Source organism: Callospermophilus lateralis, chromosome 3 (genome assembly GCF_048772815.1).
Source record: "Callospermophilus lateralis isolate mCalLat2 chromosome 3, mCalLat2.hap1, whole genome shotgun sequence".
Lineage (NCBI taxonomy): Eukaryota > Metazoa > Chordata > Mammalia > Rodentia > Sciuridae > Callospermophilus > Callospermophilus lateralis.
This window is the reverse complement of record NC_135307.1, coordinates 102728922-102748946: the sequence shown is the minus strand read 5'-3', so window position 1 is coordinate 102748946 and position 20025 is coordinate 102728922. Positions and strand designations below refer to the sequence as shown.

The 20025-nt window shown below is 34.9% G+C and overlaps 1 protein-coding gene across 1 annotated transcript in view; it reads left to right on the top strand.

The window, feature by feature from the left end:
- The window catches only part of Aldh1a2 (aldehyde dehydrogenase 1 family member A2), a 96019-nt gene that overhangs the window by 38212 nt on the left and 37782 nt on the right, over positions 1–20025 (top strand). Inside the window, exons 2-7 of the mRNA XM_076850854.2 lie at positions 459–563; positions 746–886; positions 3674–3803; positions 12366–12427; positions 14754–14882; positions 15005–15118. Of these exons, the coding sequence (XP_076706969.1) occupies positions 459–563; positions 746–886; positions 3674–3803; positions 12366–12427; positions 14754–14882; positions 15005–15118 (681 nt within the window). The remainder of the gene's footprint in view (positions 1–458; positions 564–745; positions 887–3673; positions 3804–12365; positions 12428–14753; positions 14883–15004; positions 15119–20025) is intronic.

Sequence of the window (20025 nt, the reverse complement as noted above, 5' to 3'; positions counted from 1 at the left end):
TATTACAGTACCATTCAGGTTTCCTTAAAAGTCACTGCCCTCTTACAGAGAAACTGGGATCTAAGGCACGATGACTGTTGCTTTGATCCACAGAGCTTGGACTATCAATGATTATTTTCTTAACCTCTTAATGTGTGGTTTATGTGTACATGGGACTCTTGCCTTCCTTAAGCTTATTTGTCTCTCATTAGTGGACATGTTTTCTAAAGGTAAGAAATGTATTTAGTCTTTGAATGACATTGAAGCAAAAATATCATAGAAGAAATTCCTGAATTAGGGGTGGGGCTAGATTGGATACTGTTTAGGGTGTCTTATAGCACTTCAAATTCCACACTTCTACTATATACCAATGAGAGTACAGAACTAGTATTATTGCCATGATATTTCCATACTTCTTGGTCATTACCTGATTTCTGATCACCCATGTCACAAATCCCATTCTGTGTCTCCTCTTTTAGATCTTTATTAACAATGAGTGGCAGAACTCAGAGAGTGGAAGAGTGTTCCCTGTCTATAATCCAGCCACAGGAGAACAAATATGTGAAGTTCAAGAAGCAGATAAGGTATGTCTTTCTTAAAAAAAGATTCCCTATGCAGTAGCCACTGTCAAAAGACAGAGTAGTAAGCATATCCTGTCCAGATGCCATCATTGACATTCAGGAATCACTTTTTCCATGAGCGATGATGGTTTAATCTTTTATTTGGAATGTTTTTCTCTTCAACTGTGCCCCTTCCTCTCTAACAGGCAGATATAGACAAAGCAGTGCAGGCAGCCCGCCTGGCATTCTCTCTTGGTTCTGTGTGGAGAAGGATGGATGCTTCAGAAAGAGGACGTCTGTTGGACAAGCTTGCAGACTTGGTGGAACGGGACAGGGCATTTCTTGCAGTAAGTAACTTAAGAAAACAGGAAGTCTTTACCCCATATTTACCGTCCCACTGGAATTTGTGTTCCTTAGTTTTACTGAAATTATGCTGTAAACCAGACATCGGGGGAAATCCAGGGAGTGCTTAGACATATTCAAGTTTGGGGATCAGGTGGGGAGGTGGAGGATCAGCTGAGTGTCTCTTCTCACTGCATTTTCAAGAAAAACAGCATTCTGTGACTAGTAAGGATCTTCCTTTTCCACATCTCCCACTCCCTGATAAACAAAGCAAAAAGCATAAAGCAATAGGAGAGTCACCAGGCTGTTTGCAGAAGACCAATACCAAATGATTCTTTGGAAAATCAGAACTAGTTTTTACCTGTTTAGCAGTAACTCCCCTTGACTAGAGAATCCTTCAAAAGCAGAGGACCTCTCATACTTTCTGCTACATTTTCCATGCCATTTTTCTAGAGCCAAGAGAAAGGAGAGACAGTAGGGCACAGCAGCTTTTGTTCACTAGAATAATCATCTTCCTCACATAAGAAGCTGCTTTTTCCCTGGTGGGTTTTGTTGCTGCTATTTTTCTTAAAAATAAAAGTTAACTTAGAAAACACAAACCTTTTGGAATCTGGAAACACTAAGGAATGTGTACACAAAACGCCAGGGATCTCCCCCTGAATGGCCCACAGTTGATCAATTAATATTTAGGGACTCCTTGTCCAGGGCCTTCAAGCCATAGTACCGTATCTTTCCCTTGGTTTGGGAAAACAGATTGCTGTTGGGACTTGTGTCTTGGGAGGGAAGCTTTAATACCCTTCCTATGTGTCCCTCCTACAATGGCCCTTTCCTTTACTCTCAGGGATCTCTTCAGAGTGTCGAAACAAAAATTATTCCTTTTTGGAGATGGTTTTGGACTATGGCTATGTAACATTTATTTGTCTATTAAAATATTCAACATTGTTTATTCATTTTATGAGAAAGATGATCCATGGTGAAGAAGCTGTTTCCTGGATATTCACAAGACACTGAGCATGTTAAATGCTCTGAAAAGGCCCACTAAGTACTTCTGAAATTTGAGTCTCAACACACTTTTTCTGGCTGACCTACCAATGCCGTGTAAAACTGAGTTCTTTGGAACCCTCAGAAAATACTGATGTATATATTTGTTTTTTCACTGGATTTTGAGTTCCTTAAGAATCAAAATTATAATTTATTTCTTTGTATTCCTTGCAGAGTTCCTGGTATATATATATGGTAAATGAGGGTACATCAATGGCCAATAAATGTTTGTCTGAGTTGCATATATGTAATATTTACAACATTGGATTAACAGCATGTACTAAAGATGATATAGTTTATTTCTACAGTTACATTTTCATATCTTGAAACTCCCTTTTCCTGCCACTTCTCTCACTGAAACCAAATCTCTTTTCCCACCACACTTAAATGAGATTTCTGCTTGTAAATCCTCCCAAGCTGTGGGAGAAGTAATTTTTGTGAGAGATAGCCTCTGAAGCAAAAGGGAGCTCCTAACGGGAGAAATGGAAGTTAACACTGCATTTGAACTAAACACAATTGAGGGTAACATAGGGCTGGCAATTCTTAGATGACTCTCGAGTCAGCAGCTCACAGGGACCATTTAGATGGCTCAGATTCTGATTATTGACTCTTCCTCACTCTAAACTGTGTAGATCATGACTCTGTGTTAGCTAGATGGAGAATGTAATACACACCGAAAGAACATATAAATGTTCTAAAAGTGCTGGGAAATAATTTGATTCCCTTTAATAAAGGTGAGCAGGAACACAGTGATAAATAACATGATATTTTTAAATTAGTTTCATCTTGTACACATAGTAAATAGATAAATTGCACTAAATAGTATTTTCATTTTATTGAATGAAGAGTATTTCACTTTTAGTTTTGTCAGTAATCAAATAATTTTATACCAGTATGTGTTATAAAATATCCTTATAGAGAAAAGCATGAAATTGTAAATGTATATTTTTGTTTACTTCATTTTTTAAACTTATAATACCTTTAGTTAATTTTCTCAACTCAAATTAACTTTATTCCATTGTGTTAATTTGTCATTGTTTTTGTTACAGACTTAATCAGTTTAAGAATATGTTATTAAAATAATAATGTTTATAATGTAAAGCTGTTTAATATTGCTATTTTTATTAAATGGACCAGACACTTTACTCTTAACAGATAATAGTTGTTAACATAAATGTTTACAAAAAACCAGCCTTTAAGTTGTTAAAGTCTGAGTTTCCCTAGAGGAGTTCTTGTTTATTTGGTGGTAATAAATAAACTTGCTGTGCTCTGTGAATATTCCATTTCTCAGCAGGGGTCTTGGCAACTGTGGAGAACGTTTTATATTCTTATCAATTGCATGAAAACCCCATGACCCCATTTCTCTTTATGGACTCAGATTACTACGGTAGACTCCAAAAAATCCCCATTCAACTCTGATCATTAATATAACAGAAGCTAGTTAAATAAGCAGAACATTTCATTATCATCATAGAAATTTGCATTTATGTATTTGAATAGTGGTTACTGAAAACACAAAGATATAAGAACATATATACATGTACTCTTTGTGGTGTTTACTAGAAATTCAACCAACAAGACTTGTAATACTAGAAATTTCTGTATTAGAACACCCAGAGTTGAACAGGTATACATTGACATTTATATTCATTGGCATCCTTTCTCTTTTATTTCCTTTTGTTCCAGAAACAGTTTAGTATGTTGTTAGAAAGTTCTAGGTACTTAATTTCTCTTCATTTGTTTTCCTACAGACTATGGAATCTCTAAATGGTGGCAAACCATTCCTGCAAGCTTTTTATGTGGATTTGCAGGGTGTCATCAAAACCCTTCGGTATTATGCAGGCTGGGCAGATAAAATTCATGGAATGACCATTCCTGTAGGTATGTGAAAATCTGAGTATGTTGAAAATGGAAATGTGAGGCTGCACCAGAAACAACTTTCATCATCAGACACAAACAGCAGCCACATATAATACAGATATGAATCACTTCTAGTAGTGAGAACTAAGCAGAGCGCCAAATAATTCTGTCAATAATTTTGACAGTGTCCCTCTTTCTTTATATAATATTCTACACATAAGTGTAGGGAAAATCCACAACAATTGTAAGAGCAAACCATGATCATCAGCATCCTTAGTTTACAGAGGAGGAAACAGAAGCTTAAAGAAGTTCAACAGCTTTCCTACTTCATGAGCAAATGAATTTTACAGCTGAAATTTTGACATTAGAGCCTTAGCTCTTACTTCACCAGAGAATTCATTTTCACTACTGGATGGAAAAAGAAAAAGGGTGTACTGAAAGAGATATGAGGACTTACCAGTGCTTTGTGAGTCTAACCGAACTAAAGCAGGAGGGTCGTCACATGGGAAGGTTAAGTTAGAGGGCCTCATAATTATTCACATGCTTATTTTGATATTTGTTCAGTGGGTCCATAATTTAGCATGAGTTTGATTTTGTCTTTTGGTCACTTTTTCCCCAGTGAAATCTGGTATATAGGAAGGCCATTAACTTTAACCATGATGCCTTTATTGCCTTACATACGTTTCTCTGCAAAACATAATAATTTTATATTTGGAATTATAACAAAGTAATAAAGTACTTTATTTGCATGGCACTTGAAAGTATAAAGTATTTTTTTACATATAGGACCTAATGACTCTGTGATCCTTTGAAACAGGCTGGATTTAGAAAGATATTATGCCCATTTTACAGGTGAGAAAATGAGACAGTAAGGGTTTAGTTTTTTAAACAAGTTTACCTGACCAATAAGCAGCAAGTTTGAAATCCAAACCCAAGTCTCTTTCTGCCTAATCTATTGTAAGCCTAATGGAGATTAATTTAGTAGGGTAGGAGGGTGAAGAGATGATTTGTAAGGTCTTTAAACTTTGCTGATTTTTAGATTAACATAGTTTATTCTCATTTTCATTCTCTCATTCATTTTAGTTTGTTTTATGAAGTTGCCATGGACACTGAAATAGCAGATATTGAACTACTGTTCTTTGGGGAAATACAGGAGTAGGTTGCTTCAGCTTCTAGTCAGAACATTTTGTCAATCATTCAGAATATGACCTTATTTTATGTGTTTCTGTTGAAAGGCCCTTTATTTAATATATATTATTGATTTATGAATTTTGAATTCAAGGCCAACCAGCCAGCAGCACTGTAACCCAAGCCTGAATGAAGCTGTTCTAATACATGTGTTTTCTCCTTAAGATACATTACAGCCTTCTTGCACTTAGGAAAGAAGAAGAAGTAAAAAATGTGAGAAGTTGGCACAAAATAGATCACAAAAAGACACCATTTTCATAGTATGAGAGCTAAAGCAATAATACAGTGTCACTTCATTAACTTTAACTGAGAGTGTGCCTTTGGCCTTGCATTTTTTTGTTTGTTTTGCATGTACGTACCTGTAAACAACTGAAAGTGCTGCAAGTGCTGATTTGTGGGTTGCAAATGAATTTTAACAAGTAAGCAAGTTCTCAAGTATGGAATCCACACACACACAAAAATGGTGATCAACTGTATCTAGAGCCTAGTTTTCTCAAGATAGCCCTTCTGAGTCTCAAATATTCTGGAACATTAAATAAAGGTTGTGGATCTCCCTGCCTGTCAGATGCACGAAAGAGGCTTTCATAAAGTGTCAGTGATGAGAACACATTTTTTTTCACCCATAAAAATAACCTAAAAAAATTTTTAAAAATTTAAATCTAAGACTACTTTACTTTGCTGCATGGATACATTGACTCACACTCCACAGTTCATCCATCTCAGCACCTCTGATACTAAAGGAGTCAAACAGTGGCAAGAATTGTTATTGTCTATTTCACTCCTTATTTAGGGAGGCTGGAGTCCTGTACCAAGTAATAGGAAGATTGTTTCTTTTACCTCCTCTACTACCCATTAACTTCAGCCTCTTATTAATTCACTAATTTGTTCATGTATTCCTTTATTCAACAAAATTTTGAGCACCTGTTGTGTTTCAAGTCCTGTGCAAGGCAGTGAAGGTGCAAAGATGAGTAAGATGTTCATAGAATAGTAAGGAAAATAAACAAACAGACAAGCAATTATAGTTTAGTGTGGCCTATTCAGATATAGAAGCACAAAGTTTAAAGAGACTCCATAGGGGATATATATCACCTATTATTAGGGCTTCCTGGAGAAGTTGCTATATACAAGATGATACCTGGAGGGCAAGTTAAAAAGAAGCTGGAAGTAGAAGCATCAGGCAGCAGTAATGGCCTGTGCAAAGCATGAAAGGAGGAGAGTAATGTGTGCTGGTGGGTCTAAAAGTGTAGTCAGATATAGAAGACAGTAAGGTTCTGGACCTGGGTCAGCTGGGCTACAAGTTTTATTCTGTAGACAGTGGTCAGACACTGAATTATTTAAATAGGTAAGTACTTGGATCAGAATTACATTTTAGAAAGAACACTTTGACTGCAAGTGGGTAATCTTGTAGAGAATAGGTATCTGCTTGCTTTGTCCCCCTGAAGGGTAGCCTGCTACTAGAATATCTGGCAAGAGGAGAAAAAGATTATCACTTCTGAGCCATTAACCAGACAGCTGTTTCCTACTTTGAACTGGAAGCTTTTCCCACCACTCTCTGTTTCACCCCACCCACGGCTCACAGTTAAGAAGCTATTACAGAAGTATGCAATATCAGTTTGATTCACAAGAGTCTTGATGTTGTTCCCTTTATAATGTGATCTATCGTTTCCTGCAATAGTACCCAACAGAGCCATTCTCTCTGTCCATAAAGCTATGCTTTACTATGACCTTCTACTATGACAACTCCTAATTATAATGAGAAATAATAATCATTGCTATGATTTATTAAGCACTTTCTTTGTGCTCATTTATTATATCTAATCTTGTAGCAGCCTTGATGAAGACTTATTATTTTTCCCATTTTGATTATTTTCAACCCCTATCATAATCTTGTGCTCTTCTGTTCACAATCTCCTTGTGATGGAGGAAGAATCAAAGCTTGTTTTCAGTTTACTGAGGGAGAAATAAAAGTTAATGGACTTATATTATCTTAGATTTTTCTGAGTAATGAGTGCCATTAATTTTATTGATTTTATGATATGTAAGAAAATGTAATCCATACTTTAAGTTGAATTCTGACATTAAAATGGCCTTATGATATATTTGCATATATAAAAGGTTAAAATCTACCATGTCAAATATAATAGTCTTTTTCCAGTTTTTACTGTTAGAATAGGCTAAGAATGGGCTAAAATTTCACACAGATAGTGACTTAGATTCTTGGTCTGATTTAGTCCTGTTAACAGTGAATGCATCTGGTGAACTCTTGTTCAGTTAGACTAAGAGTGAGGGACTGTCTTCTCTGCCCACCGAAGAAGAACCAAATTGGTGAATTGGTGATGACAGGAAATCATGAAGTCAGCTTCAGTTTCTTTGAAAGACTAAGGCTGTGAAGGACGTTAGGGATTCCTAAAGCCACTCTTCTCATTTTATAGACAGAGAAGCCAAGTCCAGAGAAGTAAACTGACTTTTTTCCTAAGACCATATTGGTGGAGCTAAGATACCTTCATGACAGGCTCAGGAACCTAACTTCTTCGACTCTTCCAGCAGACAGCTGAGAACAGTGTTTAGTACCACTTTATGCTAATGTAAATTTTCACTGTTTGTATAGGCATAAGTTTGTCATTGTAGCTGTAAAATGTTCAGAAAGATCTGTGCCACGTTAACATGCATAGAAGTATGCTAAGGTAAATGTTGGAATAATTTTGTGTAATTGGTCTAATTTTTTAATACTGGAATCACCAAAAGGCTTACTAGCTCCTCAAAAGGTAATTCTGTATGAAGTTTAGAGATGGGAATATGACCTTCCATTTATTAAATTATGTTACATATTTTTGTGCTATTGAATAAACTCATTTTTATTGTTACTAGTTATATGTAATTTACTACAATTCTTGAAATGCTTTTACTGTTATGATTGGGAACTTGCAGTTCATGACTAATACATTTTTCCTCAATTTCTGGAATATTCTGTATTTTTCTATCTTTGTGGACTATACAGACTGATTAATCATTCATACTCTCTGTAGTTTATATATAGAATGTACCATTGATAGATATTTTGAGAATAAAATTATGTTGAAATTATTTTTCAAGCAGCTACAAAATCTGCCTTAAGGAGTAATGTTTGCCTTAAAGGAATTATCCAAATAATTAAACTGTTCTGATTAACTAAATATTACTCGCTCCTGTGTAATTTAATCAAGTTCCCATCAAAAAGCATAAGATTAGTGTCTTAATATTTCATAAATACGAATTATTATTATATTACCCATTTTTTAGGGTCAGAGACTTTTCTTAATAGAATTATACCATTATAAGCTTGGTGCACATATGCTCAGTAGAAGTTAATCCATGCAGTTCAATCAAATTTGTAATATAATGAAGCATTAAATTTTAAGATTTTTATGTGCTTCATTAACTATAAACTAATCTTTGATTATTGAAACACCCAGAAGTTGTCTTTGCTGGCTATGTCTTAATATAAATGCTTAAGACCTGGCAAGAACAATTTTAGAGGAGGAAAAATTTGTTTGGGGATCGGAGTTGTAGAGGTTTAGTCCATAGATGGCCCACTTCATTGCTCTGTGTCTGACAGGAGGCAGAGGCAGAACAACATGGTAGAAGAGTGTGGTGGAGGAAAGCAGCTGGAAACATGGCACCAGGAAGCAGAGGGAAACCTCCGCTCAACAGGGCAAAACATACACCTCAAAGGGATACTGTGAGCAGCCCACTTCCTCTAGCCAAACCCTACCTGCTCACAGTTACCACCCAGTTAATCCATGCAAGTGAATTTTTTAGGTTCAGGCTCTCATAACCCAGTCAGTTCACCTCTGAAATTTCTTGCATTGTCCCACACATGAATTTTTTGAGGCCACCTCATATATAAACCATAACGATCTATGGTGGTGGGAAGAATTTACCCTGTGTCCCCTTTGAACTGACTCAGCCTGGATAGAAGGGAGAAAGGCTGTCAGTCCTGGACCCACTCAGTCATCCAAAGGGAAGTGGCCCTGTAGTGTTGGTCCCTTTATAACTTAATATACCAGAGTCTGTGTGAGTTCCCTATGTTCATATTCTCAAAGAATCATCTCACCCTTCTTTATAAAAGAGTGTCACTGGTTTATTTTGTTTTATATCCCATTTGTATTTATTTTTTCTATTATATTCTAAGTCTCTGGTTATCTACACAACTTTCCTCATAAACGAGTCATTAATAGGTTTTACGGATAAAGAACTTTGAAGTCCAAAGACCCAGATCCAAGTTTAGGAGCCACAACTTAACCAGTTATATCACTTTGAATTTAACTTCCCTGTCATACCTTCACCACATAAAAAATATTGATAATGATAGTTGCATTATTTTTTCATATTTTTGAGTATGAAATGAAATAAAGTTGTGAATGTATTTTATAAGGTTCTATATAAATATGTAGCCTTGTTCTTATTTGAACATTTTGAAAGTATTAAAAACAGTGTTTATATTCTCCTATACTTTAAACTCCTTTCAGATAGAGTAGTAGAGTTATCAGAGAGGCCAAAAGTACGTGAATGAAAGTGAGCTCACATGACTCTGAAGCCACTGCAGGTCACTGTGACACCTATGGACTGCCCTTTCCCTCTCGGTTCCTCTGGGTCTCCTACATGGAGTGTGGCCTGTAGTTGGCAGCACTGGCATTACTTGGTCACATGGAGTGAATCCGACTCTCAAATCTCACCCCAATGCTGTTGATTCAGAATCGTATATAATAGTTCAAAGGTGCTTTGTGTGCATGTTTAAGTTTCAAAGGCATTATGTAGCTTACCATATAGCACTGGTAGCATGCCAGATAATTCTATCCAGTAAACTAGTCAAGGTTTTTAGTCTTCATTATTGGGATTTAAGAATATATGAATATTAGAAAAAACATTGCTAGCCCTTAAAACCTGTTATTTCATAGTTTTTCATAGGTGAGGCTAACAAGTAGTCATGTACATATTTTTTAAAGTTGTATTGATTTAATAGAAATTATTAAGCAAGTGGTAGAGCAGTTAATACTTCGATGTTGCAAAAATTGTCAAGGTGGCTTTTGAGGGACTGGCCTAGCCACAGGTAACCCTGATCTCAAGGTTCAGTGGAATTCACAGCAGTGTCATGGTAGCTATGAATGAATTCTGTATGCCACAGCCCCAGCTGGAACTATGCCGAAAGCATAGTTTGCAAGTTTGGCAGGAACTACAAGTAGGATGAGAGGTGTCATCTTTCACTGTCCAGATGAGGATATAGACTGAATTCAGAAGTTCTAGAGCCCAGTTCAAACATCTTTAGCCTATTTTTCCTCAGAAAACCCTTTCCAGATATTCATAAATTGAAAGAATGTAATAATCTGTACTGTTGTAAAAAATGGAATCTTTTCAGATGATCCATGAGTTCTCTGCATACAGAGCAGATATAGTTAATTAGATTTTAAAAATATTACTCAGACTTCTTATTATCATCCTATGGATAGTTCCCACATATTGGCTACTTTTTGTTGAAATGGTGACGCATTTAAAAAAAATTCTCTACAGTTGCTGAACCTGCCAACCTCCTCATTTCTTCAATTTAAAGTAATATCCATAAAACAAAGTCAAAAGATAAGCAGAAAAGCTTTGCCCTAATATGATAGAGAACTAATTTCCTTAAAAACAGTAGAGCTCTTCAAATGACTAAAAAGATGAAAACCCTGATAGAAAAATGGCAAATGATTAAGCTGAAGGAACAATTGAAAATGGCCAGTAAACATGAAAGGTGCTCACACTCATAGATCATTATACACAAATAAAAACAATTTGTCATTTCCCCAGGTACCAGATTGTCTGACATCAAAGTCTGGTGTTAAAAAGTAGAAAGTATAGCATGTTGTTAAAATTGCAAATTGTTTTAACTTTTCTGAAGGGGAATTTGGCAAATATTTATGAAAATATATAAAATGCATGTACACTTTGATTTTAAAAAGTTCCACAGATATACAAAGATGTATAAAACAATAGGCTTTGCAGCATTATTTATAACAGCTTGAGCTCTCTCTGTCCCTCAGGAGAATTCCTAGTAATATTATTATTTATTCAGCCAATAAAATGGCATTCAGCTATTAAAAAGATGTGTTAGCTTTATAGGAAAAATAAAATATAAAATACAGTAAATAATATAATCCCATTTGTATTTTAGAAAAAGGAAGAGAGAAGTGACAAAAGGAAAAAATACACACTTGTATGTGAATAAAGGTTCTTTGAAAAGATGCACCAGTAACAACAGTTAATTCTGGGAAAGGATAGAGATCAAAGGTCCAGGAGAAAAGAGGGGTGGGGGGAAACACTTTATTGTAAATACTTAAAATGCATAATTTTGAATTTAGTTAAAACAAATCTGTGTGATAAATATTAGTGATTAAGATGTATTGTGAGACAATGATAAACAGTCTCCTTCATGTTTTTTTCTTGTTCCCCAATCCACACACTCCTGTCTCCACCTGCATCTGCATTCCAAACAATTGTGTCTTGAATATTAGCTGAGTGTCTTCACTTTCCCTGAGGGACTGTTTTGAGAGAGAACAACTCTAATGAAGTGACCAAAGGGCTGGCAGTAGGGGGGAAACAAAGACTTTACCCAGTTCTGGTAAGGAAAGCCATATGCTAAAACTGACCCATTCTTTGGTTAGTTCAAGAAGGCTTTTAATACTACTTAGATAAAAGCCATGACATTTCCTTAAAGAATAATTTGGTTTGGTCTTTCTGGCTAATTATCCAAATTGTTTATTGCTTCTATAAGAAAAACAAGATTATTAAATTTCTCTCAAGCTCTTTTACTTTTAACCCGTATGGTTCATTTTCACATCTAGTTCAAGGATGGAAGCTTTAAGTTATTGATGGAGTTCTTCTTGGCATATATCTTACTTTACTCCTTACTTTGTCCCATTGCCCAACATTTTAAATATGCCCAATAGTATTTTCTTTAATATTTTTAATACTTAGAAATTACTTAAACATTTGTGTTACTCTAGTTTTTCAAATAAGTGTCCTACGTCTTATTTTAATACTTACTATAAAATTTTAGTTTTTAATAATTGACAACTTTCCCAGCCCCACCCAAGACTGCTTCTAGTGTCATAAGTTTGTCCTTCATTTACCTTAGAGGTCCTCTCATCAACTCTGTGTGTCTGGGAGCCTTAGCCATAGGTACCCCAGGCCAAGTGATCGCTCTTCTGCCAGCTTTTGTGTATGGTCAAGTAGGAAGTTTATCCAGTTTCATTTCTTCTTTTTCTTTTCTTTCTTTCTTTTTTTTTTTTTTTTTTTGCTGCCACCAGTGTTCTCCCTGTGCATTATTTTTCCTAACCTAAATTTTCTGGGAGTGACCATGCTCATGCTTATTTCTTTCAGATGGAGACTATTTTACCTTTACAAGACACGAACCCATTGGAGTGTGTGGACAGATCATCCCAGTGAGTGTATCTCCTCGCACCTTGTATTTATTTTCATTTGACCCAGTTCTTTTAAAGACACATAAAACATGGTCCTCAGCGATGTGTGTTTTCCATTACTGGGAAGAAAAAACTGAGCTCATGTTGTTGACATATCTTCAACAGCCTCCCTGCAAATGCTTATTTGAACAGGTTAATAGAGTTTCAGCTCTGTTACCAGGAGTTGAGTTCTCAAGTCATGGAATTCTCATGATTAAAATAAGCAAAGCAAAGCACAGTGTATTAATAACTTGCCCTTGGTTGTGGATGTCCATTCTGCTTATGGAAAAGTAATGCTTTGTTATATTTGCTTGTTTATTTTTTAGAACTGTGACTCCCCATGTTTCCAGGCATAGTATTTATATAGTTTTTCAATCCCATTCTTTCCCACTGTCTCTTTTCACAAGAATCTAGATAGGAGACGCTGCAGAAGACACAGCAGTACAGTTAACGTCATGATCATAATTGAAACCATGCAGGGCTGTTGTCTGTCTTGTAAAGGGATATAGATGTAGTGCTTAGTGTTTGGATTGGAACATTAAACACTGTCCTTTGCGCTCTCTCTCTTTCTCGTACACACCCTTGGCACAATAAAAAACATCAGTGAATCTTTTAACAGTACTAGCTAATAGTTCTGGCCAAGATTTCAAGGGAAGAATCAATTAAACTCTTACAAGATAGACAAGTTTTCTCTTCTCCAAATTTAGGACATAATAAAATAATCTTGATTTTGGGAGTCAGAGATTTGGGAGAGTGATTGCTATTTGTTCAAATGACCAATAAGTCCTGGGTAACTATGAGACTTATTAGAGATTGAGAAGGGGAAATGAGAACTTTGGTCGAAGTTCTTTGGCTCCTACCCCAGGGGACTCCTGCTTAGATAGCTCAGGGGTGGTTCTGTCACCTTCACTGCAGGATTCAAACCTGCTCCCCTTGCCCTTCCCCAGGCTCTCAGAGCTACAGCTTCTCTGACAGGACAAGAGTTGTTTGTCAGCCAGCTCCAGCTCAATTACTGCTCTCCAAGATTTATATACTGTAGATGGAATTAAAACATCACGGAGGACTCCCAAGTTTATAAACAACTAAGGGGAAAAGAAATTGGGTGTTTGGTGAAGGCAAGACACTTGTATATTTTTGCAGGCTTGCCAGAGCCAGTGAGAATCCTTCAAGGATGGCAGCTGAGAGGCTTCAGGCAGAAACACAGTGTGGTCAGACGCTGCAGCCAGGGGACTCGGAATTCTGCTTTCTTTCTTAATGAAATTATCAATGACACCTGATAGTAATGAGTCTCATGCCTGAACATATGTTGAAACAAACTAGATGTCCTATTAAAATCAGTTTCAACCATTTTAGGCCCCAAATTCATATACTCCCATGAATATATTTTTTTATCATTGGATTATTTTGCTGTGGAAAGGAGATAGATGAAAATTTTTGCATACTCATCAGGAGATATACTTTATTACTTTATTTTTTGTAGTCATATGTGTTTTATGTTAATGTGTGTAAGAAAAACTGCTATCTTGAGGTACCATTGACTTAAAAATTTAATTTATCGCTAGAATTTTTTTTTTCGGTGCAGGGGGGCAGGTAGTACCAGAGATTGAACCCAGAGACACTTAACCACTGAGCCACATCCCCAGTCCATTTTTATTTTGTATTTTGAGACAGGGTCTCACTAAGTAGCCTAAGGCCTTGCTAAATTGCTGAGGCTGGTTTTGAAATTGTAGTCCTCCTGCCTCAGTCTCCCAAGCTGTTGGGATTACAGGTGTGCACCACCCTGTCTGGCTAGAAATTTTCTTTTTTAGTGCTTCTATATTGAATAGATTTCACATTAATATGCAAATCCTGCTGTAAAAATCCTATATTCAAGAGAAAGTCTCAAACACAAGAACTTATTGGAAACAAAGCTATTGCTGTTGTTGTTGTGCTGGGTATCAAACCCAGGGCCGGCCTCATGCATGCTAAGCATGCATTCTACCACTGATAGCATTCCCTACCGCAAGGCCTAATTTTAAGAACATAGAACAACAGCAGTAAAAAACCAAAAACTTCCTTTCAACCATGAGGTTTCTTTTGGTGGTAGCTGAGTAAAGTAATTTGTTGTATAGAGAGAAAAAAAGAGATTTTCAAGGTCATTGCTATTCTATTCTTAATGAAGTCTTTAAAAATACAAACATCTATGCTTTGTGGAGAACAAGATTTATGATGAGGACTAGTTTAAGAAAAATCCAAGAAGTCACAGCTTAGAAACAAAGTGGTAGAGGAATATTTTTTCCATTTATCAACCTTGAGTTTTCCCTTTCAGTGGAACTTCCCCCTGCTGATGTTTGCCTGGAAAATTGCTCCAGCTCTGTGCTGTGGCAATACAGTAGTGATTAAGCCAGCAGAGCAAACGCCTCTCAGCGCACTCTACATGGGAGCACTCATCAAAGAGGTAGGGGAATCTGACTTCAGGAGTGGTTCTGACTCCCTTTACAGAGTCTGTAGAGCATGCTCCATCTAATGTGGTTATGTGGACCTTCACAAAACACATTTCCTCCACTTCTGTTTTCTTAGGCTGGCTTTCCACCTGGAGTCATCAATATTGTGCCAGGATATGGGCCAACAGCTGGGGCAGCAATAGCTTCTCACATTGGTATAGACAAGATTGCATTCACAGGCTCTACTGAGGTAGGTCCCTGAGAAACCATGGACTGAGGAACATGACACTGAAGATGGTACCTATAAGCTGGATACCCACCGGGCACTCAGTACCCAAGCCCTTTAGAAGTAATATTGATCTCAGAGATAGAACATGGGTGAATATAAAAGCAAAGATTGACATTTTTAACTATTGGATGCACAGTTCTCTGAGATTTTTTGTGTACTATCTGTGTAAAAATTGTCCCAGAAGCTGTGGTTCTGGACACTTTTTTGATTCAAGAACATATGGCAGAAGCAAGTTTAGAAGCTGAAAAGCTAAACTAGTCTCTAGTAAAGATGAGAATTGAGACATAGCATTTCCCTTCTCTTGATTTCCTGTAGTTACAACTGGCAAATAATTATGCCCTATGAGCTGTAAGGGATGATACAGAGCAGTGGTCAGCAAACTTTTCCAGTGAAGGTCTGATAGTAAGTGCTGTACACTTTGCAGGCAATGTGGGCTCTGTTGCAGCCACTCAGTTATGCATTACTAGCACCAAGCAGTCATAGATAATACATTAACAAATGAATGTGACTGTGTGCCAGGAAAACTTTACAGGAACTGAAGTTTAAAATTCATATCATTTTTACAAATCAAAAAATACTTATAATTTTTTACAAACATTTAAAAATGTGAAAACTGTTCTTACTTTATAGCTCATACCAAAAGAGGTAGCAGATCAAGTTTATAAATCCCTTATGTTAGAATCACATGTGTAATTAGGGAGATGTATAAATTGTTACTCCAGTATGTCTTTGATTCAGGTAACAAATGCCCAAAGAGAGACTCTGATTCATTGTCTCAAGTTGAACTTCACAGATACTGCTATCATCATTGCAAAGGATGTCTACAAGTCCAGAACAGTGTTCCCCAAAAGAAAGATAACAAGGGCAGCATTTGTCACTTAAGTCTAGTAACCGAAAAAAATTGAAAGAAACAAGTGAAACTAATATTCACAATATATTTAATTTAATCCAGTATTTCCAAAATATTATTTCAACAAATAATTGGTATGAAAATTATTAACTACAATATTTTGCATTCTATTTTTCTTATGAAGTTTTTGAAATCTGGTATGTGTTTTACATTTGCAACACACCTCAATTCAGACTAGCCACATTTCCATGGCCACATATGACTAGTGGCTAGCATGTTGGAGAGTACAAGTCTAGAAAGTTGATAATATCAGTTGATAGAGAATTGATATGTGGTTTAACTGACTCTTGTTAAATTCATGAAAAATTTCATAAAAGATGGATTAATGGTCCTAAATGTTAATTTACATTTAGAGATTATTTAGTTTTATGTTTGTCAAGAGTAAATCTTGCTTGTTTCTCCAAAATTTTTGTTATACTTGTTTTGTTACACTTTTTTCAATTTAATGAAATATGTAAACCAAAATGAGAGTATGAAAGGGAATTATTGTTTCTGATTAACTGAGTCTAATGCTTTGAAAAATATTTATTAAGGAGAGATGACAAAAACAAACTGCAACCAATTAGAAGTAGGCAAGAAAGACAATAATAAAAGATTAGGGGAAAATATAAATCTGGATAAGAGTGTGAGCCTGGATGGCTTGGCAAATGTTTTTAACTCCCTACTCCACTTAAAGAAACTGAAACCAGAAATCTTCAAAGTATTTTAAGGATGTGGTTTAATCAGAAAGGACAAGAGGAACTGTAATTAAAATCTGTCTCTTTTTTTAATGTTTATACTTGCCAATTTTATTGGTAAATTTATTGTTTTAATTTGCATTTAAAATCAATAATGAACTGGGGCCTTCTTTACTATCTTTATTGGCTAATTGTATTTTTAAATTAAATTATTTATTTATTGTAATTTGTTATACATAATGGTAGAATACAATTCAATTCATATTGCACATGTAGAACACAATTTTTAAGTCACTGATTGTACACAAAGTATTTTCACACCATTTGTGTCTTCATGCATGTCCTTAGAGTAATAATGTCTATCTCATTCCACCATCATTTCCTTGCTTTTATATTCAAAGACCGGAGAATTAGATATACATATTTTTAAAATGTACATGATATACTTAAGGCATCTTTTCTTGCTTTAATCTTTTTTTCTGTTAATTGAACAGTGGTCATGATAGAGTCAGGTAAGACACTTCAGTGTAATTTTTTAATAAAACTTTATAATAAAAATAAGAGTGTGATATACAGATACCATGTTGTACCAGTACCAAAAGATATTCTTTCTTTTTAATAGCTACATGGCATACTCTTACATCAATATTATTTAGTATTTAATCCTCCGTTAATGTGCACACCAACAACTTTTTTTTCACTTTTGTTCTTATTATACAAACTATTGAAATAAAAGCCTTTGGAGATACAAAAGAGATTGTGTGTGTGTGTGTGTGTGTGTGTGAGAGAGAGAGATATTCCATTGGATGTTTCTGGAAATGTAATTGCAAAATAAAAGGATATTTGTATTTTAATTTGCATACCAAGAAGGCATTAAAGTTTTGGTTTCATTTATAGGATCTCTTTATATGTCAAGTATGTTAATCTTAAGTTTGTTGTATACTTTGTAAATATTATTAACAGTTTGCTCTTGGATTTTAACATTTTAAAGAGTTATTTGCCATGCACGGTTTTAAATTTGTGTATAGTTATGTCTTATTCTTTTCCATAACAGCCTCTGAGTTTTCTGTCCCTTTGGAGAAACCCCTTCAAGTTTATACACATTCTTTCAGTATTTTTATGGTTTTGTTTTGTTTAAATCTTTTTTCTTGCTGGAATTTATTTTCCTGTATAATGACAGGTAGGGGCCTAATTTAGTTTTTTAACAAAAAAATAAACTAGTGTTCAATTATTTAAGTATAATTTATTAAAGAATGTATCATTCTGCAACTCATTTTAATACAATATAACATTATATGATAAATTTACATGTCTACATGTTTCTGTTTTATGATTCATAGTTTTATTTATCTGTTGTTCCAATTACTAAGTCTCAGAAGTTGTGATGTGATAGACAAGATATCCCCTTAATACGCCTTTTTTTTTTTGTTTTGTTTTTCAAAACCTTTTGACCATTCTTTCCCTTTTAATCTTTCAGATGAAATTTCAAATTGATTTTATAAGCATCTTACCTTTCTCCCCAGAACTCTCATTGGAATTTTGATTGGTATTATATGTTCATATTAAATTGAGGGAAGGACAGTCTTTACCATATTGACTTCCTACATAGGAATCCCTTTAGTTATTTGTCATTAAATAGGTCTTAGGCTTTTATTGATAATTTCTAAGTACTTAATATTTTCTTCCAAGATATTTAAATCTAAAGACTGAGCACCTTTAAAAAAAATGTTACAACACCATGTAGTAGAAAGTTAGATGGAATAGATAGATGGAATCTCATCTTTCACAAGAAGTTGTATGACAAGTCAGTAAAAATGTAAGTACTTGTGGCAGAGCTCTTGGGTTCAGATCTGTTTTGTCGCTGTAGATTTTTTAACATTTTAAAGAAATTTACTGAAGTATAAGTTACATACATTAAAACACACCCATTTAAATACCAAATATACATATCCATGTAACCACCACAGATTACTCAGGCCTTTTTCCAGCTAACACTCTTGCCTCCAGGCAATCGTTAATCCTTTTTATTAATTTTACTATTCCAGAACTTCATATAAATATAACAGTATGATATGTACTCTCTTATGTCCTCTGTTGTAGTTGTTAGTCAACATTTAATGTATTATTGATAAGGTTGTGTTTAAATCTCCCATCTTGTTTTGGGTTTTCATCAGTCCATCTAGGTCTTCCCCCCTCACCTTTTTCTACCCTTTTTTGAATTAATTGACTAATTTAGTTTTCTGATTCACATTATTAGCTATACCTGTTTTATAAGTGATTGCTTTAGTGTTTACAGTATGCTTCTTAGTCACAGTCTGTCATTAATTATATTGTTTCTTCTATATGATATAATAATCACACAACAGTATTCTTTCATTCATCATATCCTTTGCTCTATTTTTGTCCCTAATTTATTTTCACATTATGTGACTCTGAATACATTTCTACTGTTACTGTTTTAAAAATTTAATTATCTTTAACAACTTTTTTAAAATGAGAGAACAAAATTATTTTGCAGGTATCAATATATTAGCCATTCCGACCCTCTTTTGTTTTGGGGTAGGCCCTCCTTCCCTTCTTGTAGCATTATTATTATTATTATTATTATTATTATTATTATTATTATTATTATTATTTTGGTTAGAATTGTTTCTTTATATTTTTCTTATTTATTTATTTATTTATCTAAAAACACCTCTAATGTTTCTTGTAGGGCAGGTCTACTAGTGAAGAGTTCCCTTAGCTTTTGTTTGTCTGACAATGTCTCAATTTGTCTTTTGTTCTTTAATAACTTTTTTTATGGATATGGAATTCTATTTGGACAGTTTTGCTTCACTTTACTTTCAAGACACTGAAGATGTCATTCTGTTTTTTTCTGACTTGCCATGTTTTGATGAGTCTCCACAGTCGTGTGTGTGTGTGTGATGTTTCCTTTTCCTCCAACTGCATGTAAGAATATCTCTTTTTAATGGTCGTCAGCAATTTGTTTGTGATGTGTTTCTATGTATTTGTTCTTTCCTAAATTGTTTGGGGTTCATTAACATTTTTGGTCCTTCAAGTTTATAATTTTCATCAAATTCAGAAACATTTAGACTTTTATTTCTTCAGATGTATTTTTCCTTCTACTGCCCTCTATTTATTACCTATGTATTACATCACTTGACATTATCCTATCAGTCACTGAGGCTCTTTTCGTTTATTCTCATCTTTTCTCCTCTTTGTGCTTCAGTCTAGATAGCTTGTCATCATAAAGCTCATTTATCTTCTGTAATGCTTGATGT